Source organism: Pelodiscus sinensis, chromosome 10 (genome assembly GCF_049634645.1).
Source record: "Pelodiscus sinensis isolate JC-2024 chromosome 10, ASM4963464v1, whole genome shotgun sequence".
Classification (NCBI taxonomy): domain Eukaryota; kingdom Metazoa; phylum Chordata; order Testudines; family Trionychidae; genus Pelodiscus; species Pelodiscus sinensis.
This window is the reverse complement of record NC_134720.1, coordinates 4,826,260-4,843,913: the sequence shown is the minus strand read 5'-3', so window position 1 is coordinate 4,843,913 and position 17,654 is coordinate 4,826,260. Positions and strand designations below refer to the sequence as shown.

The window sequence follows — 17,654 nt, the reverse complement described above, 5'->3', positions numbered from 1 at the left end:
GACGTGGGTACAATATCTGACAGCGCTGTGAAGACAGCAATTGCCAAAAAAATCTAATGTGTATATACGAAACCAACATGTTTTCAGGGGAGATATTTTCGTACTTGGAAACATTTAATAAATTTTTTCAGCAGTAGAAAACAGATTATACAGCAATTTATGTTCTTTCATGTCTCTTGGCACAGTGTAATTTCACATGTTCTAATCTTTGCACATCTCACACTTTAAGTAGGTCTGGTACCATGGATAAGTTATATTTATAAAAATCAGACACCTGAATTAATTGTAAAATAAAATCGAAATAAGTATTTCTTACATGTTTCTTTTTGGCCAGGAGTGCCTTTTAAATGTACTAAGACCAAGGAATGGTGCTCCTTATATGCAACGATTTATAATATGGTCAAGCGTTTAACAGTCAAATGGACTGTCTGTTGTAAATTCACAGTTTCTCAGCAATGGAATGCAGCTTTAAATGGGTTGTGGATTCAGATTTAAACATCCAACATTTAGCATCAAAATGAATGTTGCCATGCAAGGATAATTAAAAGACTTTTCCCAGCAACAAACATGGCATAACCACTAATAGGCAGTTTAGACAAAACTGTATTAATATACTTGAATGGATTTTATTGTCAAGTGCCCAACAGCACACTATATAGTCTGGAGCCATAGGATGACATTGTCTATAGGATTTTTTTTTTTAAAACCCAGAAGTACAGAGCTTGACAATCTCTGGTCATAGAGAATCTAGTGGGACAGCTGTTTTGTCATGAAGACAGCTGCACCTTATTTCCAAAAGATAATTTCTACTAAAAAGACAGCTAAAAAGTTATACAAATGTTTTTATTTTTCCATGTCAACTAGTTGTAGTTGTTACAGGAATATGTTATGTACCACAGGAAAAAGGAGAGCCATACAATCATGAACTAGAGAGCAGATGGTCAATCTCTGAATTCAGAAACAGTTAATTGTTTTGAAAATATTTCCATATTTCTTCCCTAAAACTCCACAGGATTAAGGGTCTGATTTTATTAGAGAATGGATATTTTCAATATTATGTCTTTAGCGCCCAGTAAAATAGAACTATATTTCAGCCCACTGTAGTGCCTGTACAATAGCAGCAAACACCGTCTTGGATTAATGTACATTTAATTTGTCTTCACTTCCCATAGGTGGGTCCACACATGCAATTCAAAGTTCAATTGTTTCTCTTCATAACATTATTGGCCACAATAAAGTAGGTGGGTTGTACTATATTTATCCTTTTCTATTTTTAAGCCCCAAATCGAGAAAAGAGCTGCCTTACATGCACTGATAATTCTCCATTTTAGGTGACAAATCCTGTACAACTCGATTATTCTGCACTTCAGGAGTGTAATAACAATCTTAATCTATATTATTATTATTAAGAACACTGAATGATGAGATCATACCAGAGCAGTGGACATACCCAGGCAACATAAGTTTCCCTACAGTCAGGGTAATGGACTTTACCAAGTATCTCGAATTTTACATCTCCAATTGTTAAAACTATTGTTTTACATTTTTCATTATAGCTCTGTTTTAAACTTTAAAAAAGCAACAAGTTTAAAAGAAGCAAAAATGTTTGATATAATGTATACAATTAAGTTTGTTGTTCTTAATATTCAAGTATTCCTAAAATGAGAAACGTAAATATGCACTAAGATGGAAATCTATTTGCCACATTTAACATGGACTTTAAGTATCTTGTAAATCATAATTAATGTTTGTTATTGGTTAACAGTAGAACATGTATTTGCTGATCACTATTCTTGCTTGGAAATTGATGGACTCGTTTAACAACAGATGCAGTGTAAAACCTGGACTGGCATTTGCCTCTGATTTTCCTAGATGTTAATGATCTAACATACAACTTGTTTATTTAATTGGCAAATAATCTAAGCTTTTAAGAAGCGTCTTTCGATATTTCTGGCTGAAAGTCATAGGGCATATGGCAATTTGCATAGTAACTCCTGCAGTGCATAGTGTACCTTTGCATTGAATAATAATGCCAACATTAAGAGGTGCTGTTCAGTTTGTGAATTGATTGCCTCAAGTAGAAAACACATTCTAAATGCTGAAGAATGTGACCATTAGCCCTCCATGAAGTTATCAATTATAAAACGTTTTAAAAATCAAGTCTATTTAATGTGGGATTTGTATGGGATTTCTTAATCTTTTATTTTTCAAAAATCAAAATATTTGCCTGGGGTGCCATGATTTCTGAATTACCAATATATTCTTGAGTGGTTTATTTCCTACTTTCTATGTATCTATATTTTGTCCACTCACAACAAAGAGGGATACAAAGAAATAATGGTTCAGTGAGTATCTGATCAAAGAAAACTCAAAGGCTTATTCAGAACACACTAGAGGGCTATGCCCCGCGCTCATTAGGCTAGCGAAGCCGCCCCCCCTCCACCGCCGGTCTCTGGGGGTTGGCAGGCCCAGCTCTCTTCTCCCCCCTCCCGGCTGCTGGAGAAGGGAGAGCTGGGGCTGCACCAGCCCAGGCCTCTCGGCCCCCTCACCCCACAGGCTTGGTCTCTCTGCCCATCTGGCTACTGGAGGAGGGCCAAGGTGACGCAGGTCATGGTCTCTCGGCCGCCAAAATATAGCCAGGGTCTGGCCAGCCGCAGCACCTACGGTTCTCCCTGTGCTGCTGGGGAAGGAAGGGGAGGGCCAGGCAGGCAGGGGCCACTGTGCCCAGGCTACAAGTGGGGAGGGGGGACTTGCTCCTGTGGACACAGTGATGTGATGACATCACTGATATCCAACAGGAAAAGATTTGTCTGTGTATATACAGAGAGAGAAAGACTGACTATATTAGATGATTTGGGCAAATATGATGCTGCTGATACAAAGTGTAAAAGTGATATCACAGAGAACTGAAATCCTGTCAGGTTTGGCAAGGATGACAAGTCACTGTATTCCTCCTCTAATGAACCTTGTCCATGAACTTGCGAGAACATTTCTCAGTGAGAAATTTACTTTCATGCTAATTCAGTCCTTGGCTTCTTGGCTAAGACTGTTAACTGTGCTGTTTGTGGGTGACAGGAATAGGTCCACTAGAAAGTGAACTTAGGTCCCCCATGGCCCCAAATAATTTTACATAAGCCATTAAAGAACCATTACATAGCAGTGAGTTTTTCTATTACTGACCAAGGTTGAAATTCAACCAAACCACCACTTGATACTGCCCAGCCATTTATGGTTTGGAGGAAAAGGAAGAAAGTAATTTTAGGATGAGTGCACCAGGAAGAAGGAAAATCCTGAAGGAATGACAGGGCAAATCTAAGCACATATAGTTAAAACCCCAAGAATATTTTAATATTAAAAATCTGAACAATTTACAAATATGGTTTTCAGCCATATCGTGATCCTGTCTGTTTCCCCAAGCTGAACAGGATCAGACTGGGATAAGTATCAGAAAGAGTGTGAAAGGACCAATTAAGTGAAGCAGCTGTCAATTACCTGTAATTAGCATTCTTCCATTTGAGTAAATACTAAATCAATAACACAGCATTCTGTTAAGGGACACTATCTTTCAAAGAAGATACAAAGCCAAGGTCTTGACCATTTGTGATTACTGAAGATGCCAAGACATGCTTTGTAGAAGGAGCATCAACCCTGGCATCCTGGCAAAATTCCAGCTAGGGTGATTAACATTCTGCATATCTAAATTCCTCATGCCATTTCAATTAAAAAACATCTGCTTCTTATCCTACAGAGACATGTAGGCTACGTGTACACTGCACCTCTCTTGCGCAAAAGCCTATGCAAATGAAGTGTGGATTAGTATATTGCTGCACTTCATTTGCATAATTAATTAAGGGCATTTTTTGCAAGAGGCTTTTGTGTAAAAAAGAGCTGTATAGACAGCTCCTTTTTGCGCAAAACGGCTCTTGTGCAAGAGGGCATTTTTGTGCAAAAAGGAGCAGTCTACACAGCTCCTTTTTACACAAAAGCCTCTTGCGCAAAAATGCCCCTAATTAATTATGCAAATGAAGTGAAGCAATATACTAATCCACACTTCATTTGCATAGGCTTTTGCACAAGAGAGGTGCAGTGTACACGTAGCCGCAGTATCAATCAACTGCTAAAACTGCTGCAGTGGTTTCATTAATAAGCCAAGTGCCTAGTTTGGTAAAACTGCAAAGTATTGCCACATCCATCAGGATGAAAAGGTGCGAAGATAAATGTAAGTCGTTAACTCAAATTACTTTTGTAGCTACTAGTACCTCCAGTTTACCATATCTACCCTCATTTATCTTAGTAAGAATTCTCTCTTCCTGTACTGTTTATAGGAGGTAGTTTTTGGGCTTGCTCATCCACAGATTTCCAAGCAAGGATGTGCAAAATAACAGTACAATCCAGGGATGTTAACTATTGGATATTTGTGTAAACATGTAACCACTGGAAATTTGATTGATTACATACTTACACGGGGTCAAGAGGGACCCACAGGCAACAACCTGTGCTGGCAAGGAGGCGGCTACAAGGCCAGATCCCTGCATGCACAAGCTCCAGTCTGCTCCCTCTCCTCCTGCTGCCTCTGTGGGAAGCAGCAAATGGGGCCAGGCAGCTCCGCAGATGCCAGCTCCCACCTGCCGCTTCCCTGCTGCCTCTCTGGGAAGCATCAAGGAGGTTGCAGCAGCTCTGGAGCCATCATGTGCTGAGAGCAGGCTTGAAAGCGAATTCCTGCATGTACTGGCTCCTGCCTGCTCCCCACCCCCACCCCACTGCTGCCATTGTGAGATGTGGGGGGGAGGACTCAACAGAGCCAGCACATGTGGAGAGTTGGCTTAAAAGTCGATTCACCTTGAGAATCAGCAACTGCCTCCCCCCTTTTCAGTCTCAAAAACAGGCAGCAAGGGGCTGGAGAGGGGTGTGGGTGTGTACAGCATGTGTAAGTACAGGCTTATCGGTTAATCATGTAATCAACTACATGTTGACATTCCTAATATAACTGCCACTTTGCAGTTGCATCCAAAAATATAAACCACAACCCCTAAAAACAACTGGAGCAAACACACTCAACATTGCTAGTCTTTTAAACTTCTCCACTTTTTCAAAGTAAGATTCATGACACATGGAGGGAGAAAAGGATTAAAGTATCAAGTTAGACGCAGGGAACCCCAAATGAACACTATGTTAGTCATTTTCTGGAGCAATCTCTCCTACAGAAAAAGGAAGTTAGGCAGAGTTAAAAACACATCTCTTCACTTTGTCTAAGCCACAGCCCTAAGAACCAAAAAATTAGCAACCTTAAGAAAACTCAATGATCATCAGCGCAGATACCTGAAGAGGCAATTCAGAGAGCTTTGAATATCAGGTGATGATTATAAGGCTTTTTAAAACACTCCTAACTCCATAGCAAGCTGGCACCAATACAAAATTAGTAACACAGCCCTACTGATCATAAAAGAGTGAGATTTTTGAAGATAAAAGGCTGTTAAACACCCAGTTCCTACTGATTTATGGTAACTGGATCTCTTAATGCAGTTCATGCTTTTGAAAATTTGCCCTCCAAACAGTCAATGTATTTCCTGCCCCAAGCCTTCCCCATTCACTCATCAAAGAGCTACCTTAACTGATAACACTTCAAAGACAACAACGAAACAGGTATACCTTTCACTGTACCTTAAGAATGGCAAGACAATGGCTATAACTAATTTCCTGTGAAAGCAAAAGGGTCCACAGCCAAGAAACTCTCACTGAGAATGATCTGTTGTATGTGCTAGATGTATCAAGTGAAAAACAGCAAAAGCATTACAAATGCACCAAAAAGTGTGGAGGACAGAATTGTTGGGGTTGTCAAGCCACAAATACTCAGGATCTATATGACAAACTGTGCTACCTTAAATGTGCTCCCCAGTATCAAACTGAAGTCAGTGCCAAGAATGGAACACATGTGTGTTCTGATTGCCTTTTCTCATGTGAGCAGCAAGCTCCAGCAAGTGGAGGATTTGCTACCATTTCAAAAGTATTGCTTCTGATGGACAGCAATCGTTCAAAAATGGGAACCTCAAGTAATTCCTGATGAATACGACTCAAGTAACAGAAGAACAAGCAATAGCTCAAAGAGTGTTCTAAGGAACTTTTAATAGTGAATTTTAGAGGGGCTCGGACCAAGTACATGAACTAGGGATATTAAGGACTAGTTGAGAGGATACTTGATTAGTTGCTTCCCCCCTGCTTTCTGCCTCTATCAGATAAAGGCAGCAAAGGGGGAGAGGAAAGGGAGAAGGAAGTACTTCAAAGTGGCAGCACTGCAGGGAGCACGGGCTCTATGCAGTGGCGTTTCAAAGGGGCAATGCCGCACAGCTGATCTAGGCTCAGTACAGCACTGCCCATTTGAAATGCTGCCATGGCATTTCAAAGGGGCAGCGTTGCACGGAGTCCAGGTTCAGCTAGAGTCCCCAGATGACCCCAGGCTCCGTGCAGCGCTAAGCTAAGGAACAGCTGTGAGGTGATGCCCCTTTGAAACGCCATAGCAGTGTTTCAAGGGCACAGCACCACCCTATCAACTAATTGAATAGTCAACGCAAAAATGCATTGACTATTCAATCAGTGAAATACACACTACTTAACATCCTTAATGTGAACCATGTATCAATGGTAGACCAGGAATATAAAAGTTTAGAATGGCATAATGTACATGTATAGTAACAATATCTTACCTGGATCTTTTCGCCCTGGCTTTTCAAACCGCCTGTCTCCCCTACAAAGGCAGAATAGAAGTTTCAAACAAGGCTTTGGAAGCATACCATCATTTCTGGTCCAACTCTCACATATTCCTCCTCTCTCGCTAGTCTATGTGACCAAAATTGTAAAGGTACTTAGGTGCCCATATGCTTTTTAAAAGGCCAACAGGAACCTATCAGGAACCTTAATACCTTTAAAAATCTAGGCCTAAAGCACTGCAAACAGACAAAAGTCTAAAACAAATGGAAGAGTCCTCTCAATTAGAGCTATACAAATTTTCATCCAAGAGCGCTACAATGGAAAATAATTTTTCTAGAACATCTCACTTTTTCAAAGCTGTGCTCTGTTCATACACACCATAGAATAGAGTCCAACCCCTGCTAAAAGCAGGAGCAGTTACAACTAAATCCTCCCAGCCAGGGCTTCATCCAGCTAGGGCTTAACCTCTAACAATGGAGATTCTACCAGCTCCCTAAGTAACTCATTCCAGTGATTCACCACTCTATTATTGAAATAGTTTTTCCTAATATCCACAACCTAGACCTTCCCCACTTCAACTTGAGATCATTGCTCCTCATTCTGTCATCTGTCACAACTGAGAACAGCCTCTCTCCATCCTCTTTAGAACTCCCCAAGTCATTACCAACTAAAGCTTCTTTTCAACAATGCTTTGTTTAGAAAACCTAGGATTCAAGCAAAATTACTATATGATCTCCACTTCGGGAATTCAAAGAATCAACCACTACACATTCTTAAAAATTATTTCTGAAATATCTTTGTGGATTAAATGTGCAAGAACGAAATCCAAAGCAGATGCCTCTGCAGTATGTTGTTATAGTTTAAGCTTTTCTCTTACCTTTCCTCCCAGCTCTGAGATCTGTGCATTTCCCTGCCTCCTCCTCGCCCAAATCCACCCTCCACTTCATCAAAACTTCTTTGGTAGAAACCACTTTCTCCTCGGCCTCTGCCTGAAAACACACACACACACACAAACCAAAAAAAAAAAAAAAAAAAAAAAAAAAAATGTAAAAAGAACTTTGCATCCCTTTTCTAATGTCAACGTGACCTCTTTTTATAATCTTCTCCTTAATGAGTTACTGAAAACTGACAATGGACAAGTCCTTCCTCCATCTCACAAGAATAGTAGCAGTTTATATTAACTGACTTAACATTTCAAAGAACGAGTTACTCACCTTGTGCGGTAACGGTGGTTCTTCAAGATGTGTGTCCCCATGGGTGCTCCACTCTGGTTGCTGGTGCATCCTCGTGCCAGTGACCCGAGATTTTTCTAGCAGCATCTACCGCACCACCCCTCATGCTGTTAGTGTCCATTAGGTGTACGTGCAGCCCCTCCATTCCTTCTCCACCCATGCTAATAGAGCGTGGAGCTCCAAAGCAGGGGCAAGAGGAAGAGTAGTGGAGCACCCACAGGGCCACACATCTCAAAGAACCACTGTTATGGCACAAGGTGAGTAACTCCTCCTTCTTTGAGTAGTGTCCCTGTGGGTGCTCTGCTCTGGGTGACTATAAAGCAGTAGTCAGCACGTGGAGCGAGGTTTGGAGCCCTGTCATTATCACCGAGGGTAATATTGCTTGTCCCACAGCCATGGATGATGTGATGGAGGATGCCAGGGCATAATGTTGTGCTAATGTGTGGTCTGATGACCAAGTGGCTGCGTTGCAAATGTCCTGGACAGGTACATCCTTGAGGAAGGCAGTAGCAGAGGACATGGCCTGAGTGGAATGGACAGTGATGGTGCCAGGTAGTTTTTTTATTGTGGATGGCATAGTATGTGTGGAGGCATGAAGAGAACCACTTGGAAATCCTCTGAGAAGAGACAGCTTGTCCCTTGGATCATTCTGGGAAAGATAGAGTTGAGGAGATGTTTACCGGGCTCTTATCTGATCAATGTAGAACGTGAGCGCTCTATGGACATCGAGGGTGTGCCAAGCAGAATGTGATGCAGCAGTGTGTGGTTTGGGGGAAAAGGCAGGCAAGTGTATGGGTTCACTGATGGGGAAGGGAGAGGGAACTCTTGGGAGAAATTTAGGGTGGGGCCGAAGTGTCACTCTGCCCTTGCTAAAAATTGTATTGAGAGGGGGGTCTGCCCTGGAGGTTATTGAGACTAGACAGGAGACCTTAATAGATAGGTCTGGCCAAAGGGCTCGAAAGACAGCTCGGTCAGGCTCTTAAGTACGTGATTTGAGGACTTGAGTGTACAGGCAGTCCCCGACTTACGTCGGATCCACAGTTACGAACGCGGCTTTTCTCGCCCCGGAAGACACGGACTGCGGGATCTCATGGTCCCGCCGACCGTGTACTCCGGGGCAAGAAAAGCTGCTCCACGTCTCCCTGGTCTGCAGACCAGGAAGACGCGGAGCAAAGCCGCGGAGGGGCTCGGGCAGCCGGGCAGCCCAGGCGCGCCTGGGCTGTCCCGCTGCAGGCGTGCTCCAAGGCTTTGCTCCCCGTCTCCCTGCAGACCAGGGAGATGGGGAGCAAAGCCACGGAGCATGCCTGCAGGGGGACAGCTCAAGCACGCCCGGGCTGTCCCGCTGTGGGCATGCTCCAAGGCTTTGCTCCCCGTCTCCCTGGTCTGACCAGCAGACCAGAGAGATGGGGAGCAAAGCCTCGGAGCACGCCAGCAGTGGGACAGCGCTGCGCGCCTGGACTCTCCCGCTGCCCGCGTGCTCTGCGGCTTTGCTCTGTGTCTCCCAGGTCAGCAGACCAGGGAGACGGAGCAAAGCCGTGGAGGACTTGGGCGTCCCCACCCCCGTCTCCCTGGTCTGCTGGGGGGGGGGGAGCAGCTAGTGCCCCCCCCAGCAGACCAGGCTTTTCTTGCCTACCCCTGGGGTAGAGCAGCTGGGGGCTGCCGGGTTGGTCCAGGCAGCACCCCAGCTGCTCTGCCCCAGGAGTCCTGATTCAGCAACTGCTGGTCAGGTTCAGCAGCGGCTGAATCAGGACGCCTGAGGCAGAGCAGCTGGGGTGCTGCTGGGTTGCTCCAGTAGCGCCGAGGAGCCGCGCTACTGGAGCAACCCAGCAGCACCCCAGCTGCTCTGCCCCAGGGATCCCCAAGTCAGCCGCTGCTGAAACTGACCAGCGCTGACTACAGGAAGCCCGAGGCAGAGTTGCTCTGCCCCAGGCTTCCTGGAATCAGCCGCTGATAGGTTTCAGCAGCAGCTGACTTGGGGATGCCTGGGGTTCTTAAGTTGAATCTGTATGTAAGTCAGAACTGGCGTCCAGATTCAGCCGCGGTTGAAACTGATCAGTTTCTGCAGCGGCTGACGCCAGTTCCGACTTACATACAGATTCAACTTAAGAAGAAACCTACAGTCCCTATCTTGTACGTAACCAGGGGACTGCCTGTATATCTCCCATTTGTGCTGGTCGTAGAACTTGCGGCTGAGGGCAGCTGCTGTAACACTTAGCCCCCTGGGAGGGAAGTGGCAACAGGGGTGATCTGATGCACAACGCACCAGTTCCATAGTTTGAGAGTTTCCGTACATAGAGACGGGGATCATGCACCACCTTGTCAATTGATGTAATATATGCAAGTGGTGTTGTCTGTCAATATTCAGAAGCTGCAGGGGATAGCCGAATTAGTCTGTACAGGATTAATTTAAAAAAAACAACAAAATAGTCTGGTAGCACATTATAGACTAACAAAACATATAGATGGTATCATGAGCTTTTGTGGGCACAGCCCACTTCAGGTGACTGGAGTTTTGAGTTTAGGATGTCCAGACCCAAAATAAATAGAGAAAAAAGGAGAGGGGGGAAAGGAAAAAAAATGGAAGGGGGCGGGAAACAAAAAGCAGAGGGGATGTAAATATCAAATGGGTGGAGCATGTTTGGTTTCCCTTTGATATTTACATACCCTCTGCCTCTTGTTTCCCGCGCCCTTCCATTTTTTTCCTTCCCTCTTCTCCCCTATTTAATATATGGAGATATACCTATCTCATAGAACTGGAAGGGACCTTGAGAGGTTATCAAGTCCAGTCCCCTGTCCTCATGGCAAGACCAAGTACCAAGTTGCATTTTGGGTCTGGACATCCTAAACTCAAAACTCCAGTCATCTGAAGAAGTGGGCTGTGCCCACGAAAGCTCATGATACCATCTACGTTTTGTTAGTCTATAAATAAAGTGCTACCAGACTATTGGTTGGTTTTTAATTTTGTCATAACGTTGATAGTCCTGTGCGCTGTGATGTAGGAAATGCTAGCATGCGTACCGTACCGCTCACAGTTCTACAAGGTTGATATGAAGCATTTGCTCTGTAAAGGACCATTTGCCATGGGCCATGAGGGTTCTAACTGGGCACCAAATCCCATGAGTGATGCATCCGTCATCATGGTAAGTGTAGGGGTAGGTTGATGGAATGGAACGCCAGTTAATATGTTATATGGATTTTTCCACCAGTGCAGGGAATTGAGGACCCATAGCAGAATGGTAACTAACTTAGAGAGCAGGTCTCTGGATGGCATGTAAAGTGTGGCTAGCCAAGACTGAAAGCATCTCATGTGGAGCTTTGCCAGCTGACGATGTAAGTTGTGGCAACCACGTATCCCAGGATTTTTAGGCATTCGCCAACTGTTGTGTAGGGGTTGCCCATGCTACTGCTATGATGTTGCACAGGATGTCAAATCTGCATGTGAGTAGGGTCGCATTGGCCGCAACAGTATCAATGCATGCTCCTATAAATTCTAGCGCCTGAGTGGAGTGGAGAGTGGATTTCTCGTAATTTATATGGAAGCGAATATGGAGCAGGAGGTTTGAGGTAGTCTCGACCGTGTCCTTTGTCTCTCGGAAGGATGTGCCTTTTATGAGACAGTCCTCTAAGTATGGAAATATGACTCCCTGATGACATAGGTTGGCCACTAACAGCTATACTTTTAGAAAACACTCTGGTAGCCATTGAAAGGCCTAAAGGGTGCACTCGGTATTGGTAATGGTGATGGCCGACAGTGAATCATAGGAAATGCCTGTGGGTGGGATGGATTTTTATGTGGAAGTACGCATCCTGAAGGTTGAGACACAAAAGCCTATCTCCTTCAACTAATGCTGGAATTATTGTTGTTAGGGTCACCATCTTGAATCGGTGGTAAGCGACATATTTGTTGAGCTTTCTTAAACCCAGAACGGGCCTCCATCCTCTGTTCTTCTGTGTTAGGAAATAAGCTGAGTAGAACCCTCAGCCATGGAACTCTGTTGGTAACTGGTTCTATGGCACCTAATTGGAGGAGGTGAAGCACCTCTTGCTCAAGGAGGGTCTTGTGAGAGTGGTCCCTGAGGGAGGATGGTGTGGCAGGGTAGGTAGGAGAACGAGAAATTAAGGGATTGAGTAACCATGGTGGATGAGCTCTAGGGCCCATTTGTCTGATGTTATTTGAGCCCATAGCTGAAAAAAGGGGTGGAGGCTGTGGCTGAATTGTAGACAATTGGTTGATGGTGTGACCACAAGGAAAGTGTCTTTCTGGCTCCCGGCCAAATCGACAAATTTACTGCTTGGATGTGGATGGTTGGGCTGATGCTGCTTGATGTTGTTGCTGGCATTGGAGCCTACGTCGTTCAGGCCTTTGTTTCTGTCGGAAGTCATACCTCGGTTCCTGTCTGTATGGCTCCCTGGGTCTCTGGTAATTGGTATATCTGGCTCTCTCAAAGGGGGGGGGGCATATACATCCCCAGGATCCTTAGGGTGGTATGGGAGTCCTTCATCGAATGAAGTACTGCATCGGTTTTTGCTGCAAAGAGATTGTTTTTATCAAAGGATAGGTCTTCAACCTTCTGCTGCAAATCCCTTGGAACCTCTGATGCTTTCAGCCAGGATATTCTCCACATCACGACAGCCGAGGCTGTGACGCGTGCAGCTGTGTCTGCTACATCCATTGCAGACTGTAGAGTGGTGCGAGAAATTGTATGGCCCTCCTGCATGATATTGAGAAGGATAGGCCTCTTGTGGTCAGGTACGTATTGAGTAAGCTCTTGAAGCTTGGAGTAGTTAGAATAGTCAATCCACTAGCATGGTGGTATAATTCACTGCTCTAAGGAGCAGGGTGGCTGAGGAGTACACTTCACCACCCATAATGTCCATTTTTTGTGGTCCTGGTCTTGTGGTGTTGATCTAATATTAGGTTGTCTGGCTCTGTGTCTAACGGAATCAACTAACAAGGAGTTTGGTGGAGGGTGAGTGAAAAGGAAGTGCATTCCTTTTGGTGTGACAAAGTATTTTCTGCTCTTCTACTGGTTGGAGTGATGGATGCTGGGGTCTGCCAAATGTCTGCTGAGTCCATAATAACCTCATCCATGAGGAGGGCGATCCTGGAAGAGGTAGGGGGTTGTAAGGTTTCTGAACCTCCTGTAAATCTTGCTCTTGTGCTAATTCTACCCCTTTAAAAAGTTCTTGGAACTTCTTTGAGTAATCGGCTGGTGGCAAAGTGGGAGAAATAACCGCCTCATCTGGTGAGGACAAAGAATTATGCATGGGGGACCTGTCCTCACCCTAAAAGAGTCTTCCATGTCTGTTTGGATTGGGGAGTTAGGTGCTGTTATAGATGTCGTGGGTTGGGGAGAAGGAGGTGGTTCTTTAGATCTTGTGGAAGGTTCGGTATGATAGCTCTTCCTATGAGGACATGATCCCAGAGTACGGGGGTGGCAGGTATGTGTAATGATGCGCATACCAGGGTGGTGGTGGCAATGGATATGCATACATAATAGGCCATGTCCCAGATGGAGCTCTCTGTGCTGGACTGGAACACTGGGAAGAAAAGCAGCTGTGTGGCTCAGTGCTGGCTTCACTTAGGGAGTGAGACAGAACTGGTTAACTGCATGAGTGCACCAATTGTATAGAGGAACCTGGTGATAACAGTGCCGGTGACAGACGGCTCCTAAGAAAAAACTCATGTCATAGGTGCTCCTGGGACGATAGTGAGGTACGTGGTTTACTTGGTGCTGGCAGTGCTGATTGGTCAGGAGGAAGCATCTCAGTACGGGGTCTGTTAAATACTGAGGCGGGTGCCGACTGAGTTGGCAGCTTTGGTGCGGAATGGTGGTTATGCTTGCTTGGCAGTGTGGTCGGTGCCAACAGTGCCACTTGTTTTTGTTTGGGCTCCGAGTGCACCCGCTTATGCGGTGCCAGCATCTTGGGCAGTGCCATGCCAGGTGTGCCAGGCTTATCCACAGTGCTGACGCTTGTGGCCGTAGGTGCCACAGGTAAGGATCAGGCTGGAGACAGTCTCCTTTTCAAGAGAGACATGCCAGAAGAGGTAGAGCGACACGTTCTGTCCATACTTTTGGGCAGAAATTGGTTTTGAGCCAGGTGGTGTGTCCTCAGAAGACGGTTGGTGGAACCTTTCACAGAGGAAAGTTTTCAATCTGTTGGATGGTCACGGCATTTTCTGACCGTCAATTTAGAACACTGTAGGTACCTTTGTGTCTGGTGAGATTCTCCATACTTTATGCACACAGAGTGCCTGTCAAAGACGGGGATAGCATCCCGGCACAACTCACACCTCTTGAAGCTGGGAGATCCCAGGTGTGGTGAAAAGCAGCAGGCCAATGGACAGAAGAAAAATTTTTTATTTATTTTTGTTATAGGTTCGGGAAGCGAGTCTTAAAACTTGGAAATATGAGGAAACTAAGGGGAAATAATCAGCTTTATGTTGCTTTTCTGTAGAAACAGTGGAAAGGAGAGAAGCTCTGTCTGCTTCAAGGGACAGCAGAGAAGGAACTGAGGGGCTGCGCTCCTGCCTAACTAACACTAACGGCATGAGGGGGGTGCCACAGCGTACGCACGGTGCAGTGGACACCACTAGAAAAATCTCTGGTCGTTGGAGCAAGAACGCACCAGCACCCAGAGTAGAGCACCTATGGGGACACTACTTGAAGAAACAGCTGTGTTTCCCAATAAGTTGATTTTTGCTTTTATGGCAGGGAGGGAGAGGGAATTAACACCTACATTTTAAAGCACTTAATATCTCTCAAGGTTGTGTGCCCCTCATCACCATGTCTGGAGCTGTTCATGGAAAAAGACAAACAAACAAACAGGGTGCCAACAGATCCTGTAAAATCACGAGTATAATGCGTACCTACCTTTTAAATGTCAGAATTCTGGATTAAACTGAGCTCTTATCCATAAGGCACACCCCCATTATACTCGTGATTTTACCGTATATATAGGAAAGAAGGAGCCGCTCCCACCTGCATGCTCATCAGGGAAAAGTGCGTGCAGCACCGGGAAGCTGGCAGCGGAGTTGGAAACCTGCTCCCCGCCCAGCTGCTCGTGCACTGCTCTGAGCTCACGCTTGCCGCTGGGCCCCTTGCCCTCCCCTCTGCCCAGCTGCCCCACCCGCCGGCTCCTCACCTTGTCCGAGAGCCTGGCTGAGCTTGCACCTGCCATGGGGGACCTCTGCCCAGCTGCCGGCCAGCCACGCTGAGCTCGTGCCTACCACGAAGGCCCCCTGGCCAGCTGCCGGCACACCGGTAACTGAGCAGCGGGCCCCCTACAGCAGACGCGAGGTCAGCTGGCCGGGGGGCCCAAAGGCAGGCGAGAGCTCAGTGCAGCGCGCCGGCAGCTGGCCAGGGGGCCTCTGTGGCAGGTACGAGCTCAGTTGGCCAGGGGGTCCTCGCAGCAGGTGCGAGCCCAGCTCGGCGTGCGGGCAGCTGAGCAGGAGGTCCTGCGGCAGGCGCGAGGTGAGCCAGGCTCCCAGACAAGGTGAGGAACCGGCGGGCAGGGCAGCTGAGCTCGCGCCTGCCGGGGGGGGCCCCCTACCTAGCTGCCCGTGCACCGTGCCTTGTCCGGGAGCCTGGAGGAGGAGGGTGGAGATAAAAATTTTACAAATTACGTCCTATGTATAACGCATACCCCAGTTTTAACCCTTAAAAACCCGGGGGGGGGGGGGGGGGGGGGGAAGAGAACGCATTATACTCGCGATTTTACGGCAGGTTTACCAAGAACATGAAAATAACTTTTGGGAATGTAGAAATCAGAATAATTTGAATCTTGGTTATAATCCAGGACAAAGTAATGCAGAGAAGAGCTACAAACAACACAGGGAAAGGAGGTGAAACAGACTGAAGAAGGAAAGACACTACTATGCAACAGTTCAATTATTAAATGCATAGATTTTACACAGGAAACAAAGATGTAATCAGTGTATCACTGAAAAGATTACCAAGATGTGTCAAAGCAGTTTCTACAGACCAACAGAAAAACTAATATGTTTTAGTAAATATGATTTTAAACAGATTGTACCTAGTGGAGATATTTTAAAATGCAATTTGCTCTAAGTTTACTCTTTTTGTACAAGCCCAGCTTGCCTCCCAATTGTGGCCAACTTCTCCAACTTTCCCTATTTTCTTACTGAAGTAAAGAATTCTTGAGTACCTGATCCCAACAGTCTGGAGGTAGATGTCAAATGAACAAAGCATAAAACACAAGGATTAGTTGATATTTCAATGCCAGAATGAAGACTATAGAAGCCTCTTTAATGCAAAGATAGAGAAAAATCACAAAATACATGGGGCGTTTAAAAAAAATTGTAAATGGGGAGTATTGCTATTATTATTTGTACTACAGAAGTACATAGAGACCTCAATGTGCTAGTTACTGTACATACAGTGAAAAACAGGATCTGCCATTAAGAACTTACCATATACACAGACAAGGTAAAGCAAATATTCTCATTTTACAGATGGGGAACTGAGGCACAGAGGATGAAGTTAACTTGTCAAGGTAACAGAGGAAATCTGTAGCAGAGCTGGGAATTGAACCAAAATCACCTAGAAATCAGGGGGGCTCTCTAGCCACAATGTGACTCTAACCTCCAAATAAATTAGTATGTAGCATGCTGTGTTCATGAGCTCAAATTGTTAAAGGTTTAGAATTAAGAACTGCCATGACAGTAGTGTAAGAAATGCTCTGGCTGTTATTGATTTTCCCAACTCAGGTATATTTTAAGTAGAATTTAGGGCTCTAAATGGCTTAGATACTTGTGAAATGGTAGTGAAAATGGATTCAACGGGAGAAAAAAAAATGTCTCTGCCTCAATTAATAAATACACAGCACAGCACTGGGTAAAACTGCCTCCATTATGGATGGCCTCAAACAGGAAAACAGCAACACTACCAGAAGTCAGTCTATAGCTCAGTCCACAGAGGAACTTAAACCCTTTACTTCTCTGCAGCCCTCTTCATCAATGCAAACCTTCCAGTCCTCCAAGCCAAGACTTAAGTATACTCCACGGGGAGCACCCAGGGAAACAAATAAATTAAAAAGGTCAAGTGCACAACCTTAGATTGCTTGTGGAGTACTACTTTATAACAGAGAAAACTTGTTAGTCACAACTCAAATGACACCCCACAAAATGTACTAAGATTCAAAAAATGAAAAAATCACACACTACAGCAGATGATTTTATAATTAAAATGCCTTGGTAATGCTAACTTAACTGTAAAATTGCAGTTCAGACTACTGTTTCACTGAAACAGTTTCAGAGACTGATTATTAAAATAGCCTAAAAACACTTCTACAGTAAGAGTTACAAACCCACTAGTACACTTAGAAATTTATGGAATACATTTAAATTAAGTCAGCTGGTACTTCAACATTACTGCCAATTGTTAAATTGTGTTTTAAAAGAGATTACTTTTCTCTCAGTCAGTCATCTATTATATATGGCAACTGTGTTACCCATAATGAAAGTTAATATTTTTGATAAGAGAATCATTTCTATGACAAACTGATAGAGTGTGATGGAGCATCTCAGCCCTGTACTGTAGAACAGACTGGGTTGGGCCCAGCTGGCTGAGAAAGCCCCTCCCCCAGGGCTTTGCTGGGCACGCTCACAGGAGGCCTGAGTATAAAAGGCCCTGAGGGCAGCTCACTCAGGGCTGACTGCAGAAGGGGAAGGATCTGCAGAGAGCTCCAGAATCA

The 17,654-nt window shown here is 45.0% G+C and overlaps 1 protein-coding gene across 8 annotated transcripts in view; it reads right to left on the bottom strand.

The window, feature by feature from the left end:
* GIGYF2 (GRB10 interacting GYF protein 2) overlaps window positions 1-17,654 on the bottom strand; it is a 128,326-nt gene that overhangs the window by 66,909 nt on the left and 43,763 nt on the right. For 4 of the 8 annotated variants that reach the window (XR_012906183.1, XM_006123679.3, XM_075937383.1 and 1 more), the window contains 2 exons: window positions 7,583-7,694; window positions 6,702-6,742 (listed from right to left, as the gene is read on the bottom strand). The exons of the other annotated variants lie outside the window; for them this stretch is intronic. Coding sequence is in view for 3 of the 4 variants with exons in the window: in XM_006123679.3 (XP_006123741.2) it covers window positions 6,702-6,742; window positions 7,583-7,694 (153 nt within the window). In the remaining variant the exon portion in view is untranslated. The remainder of the gene's footprint in view (window positions 1-6,701; window positions 6,743-7,582; window positions 7,695-17,654) is intronic. 8 annotated transcript variants of the gene reach the window in all.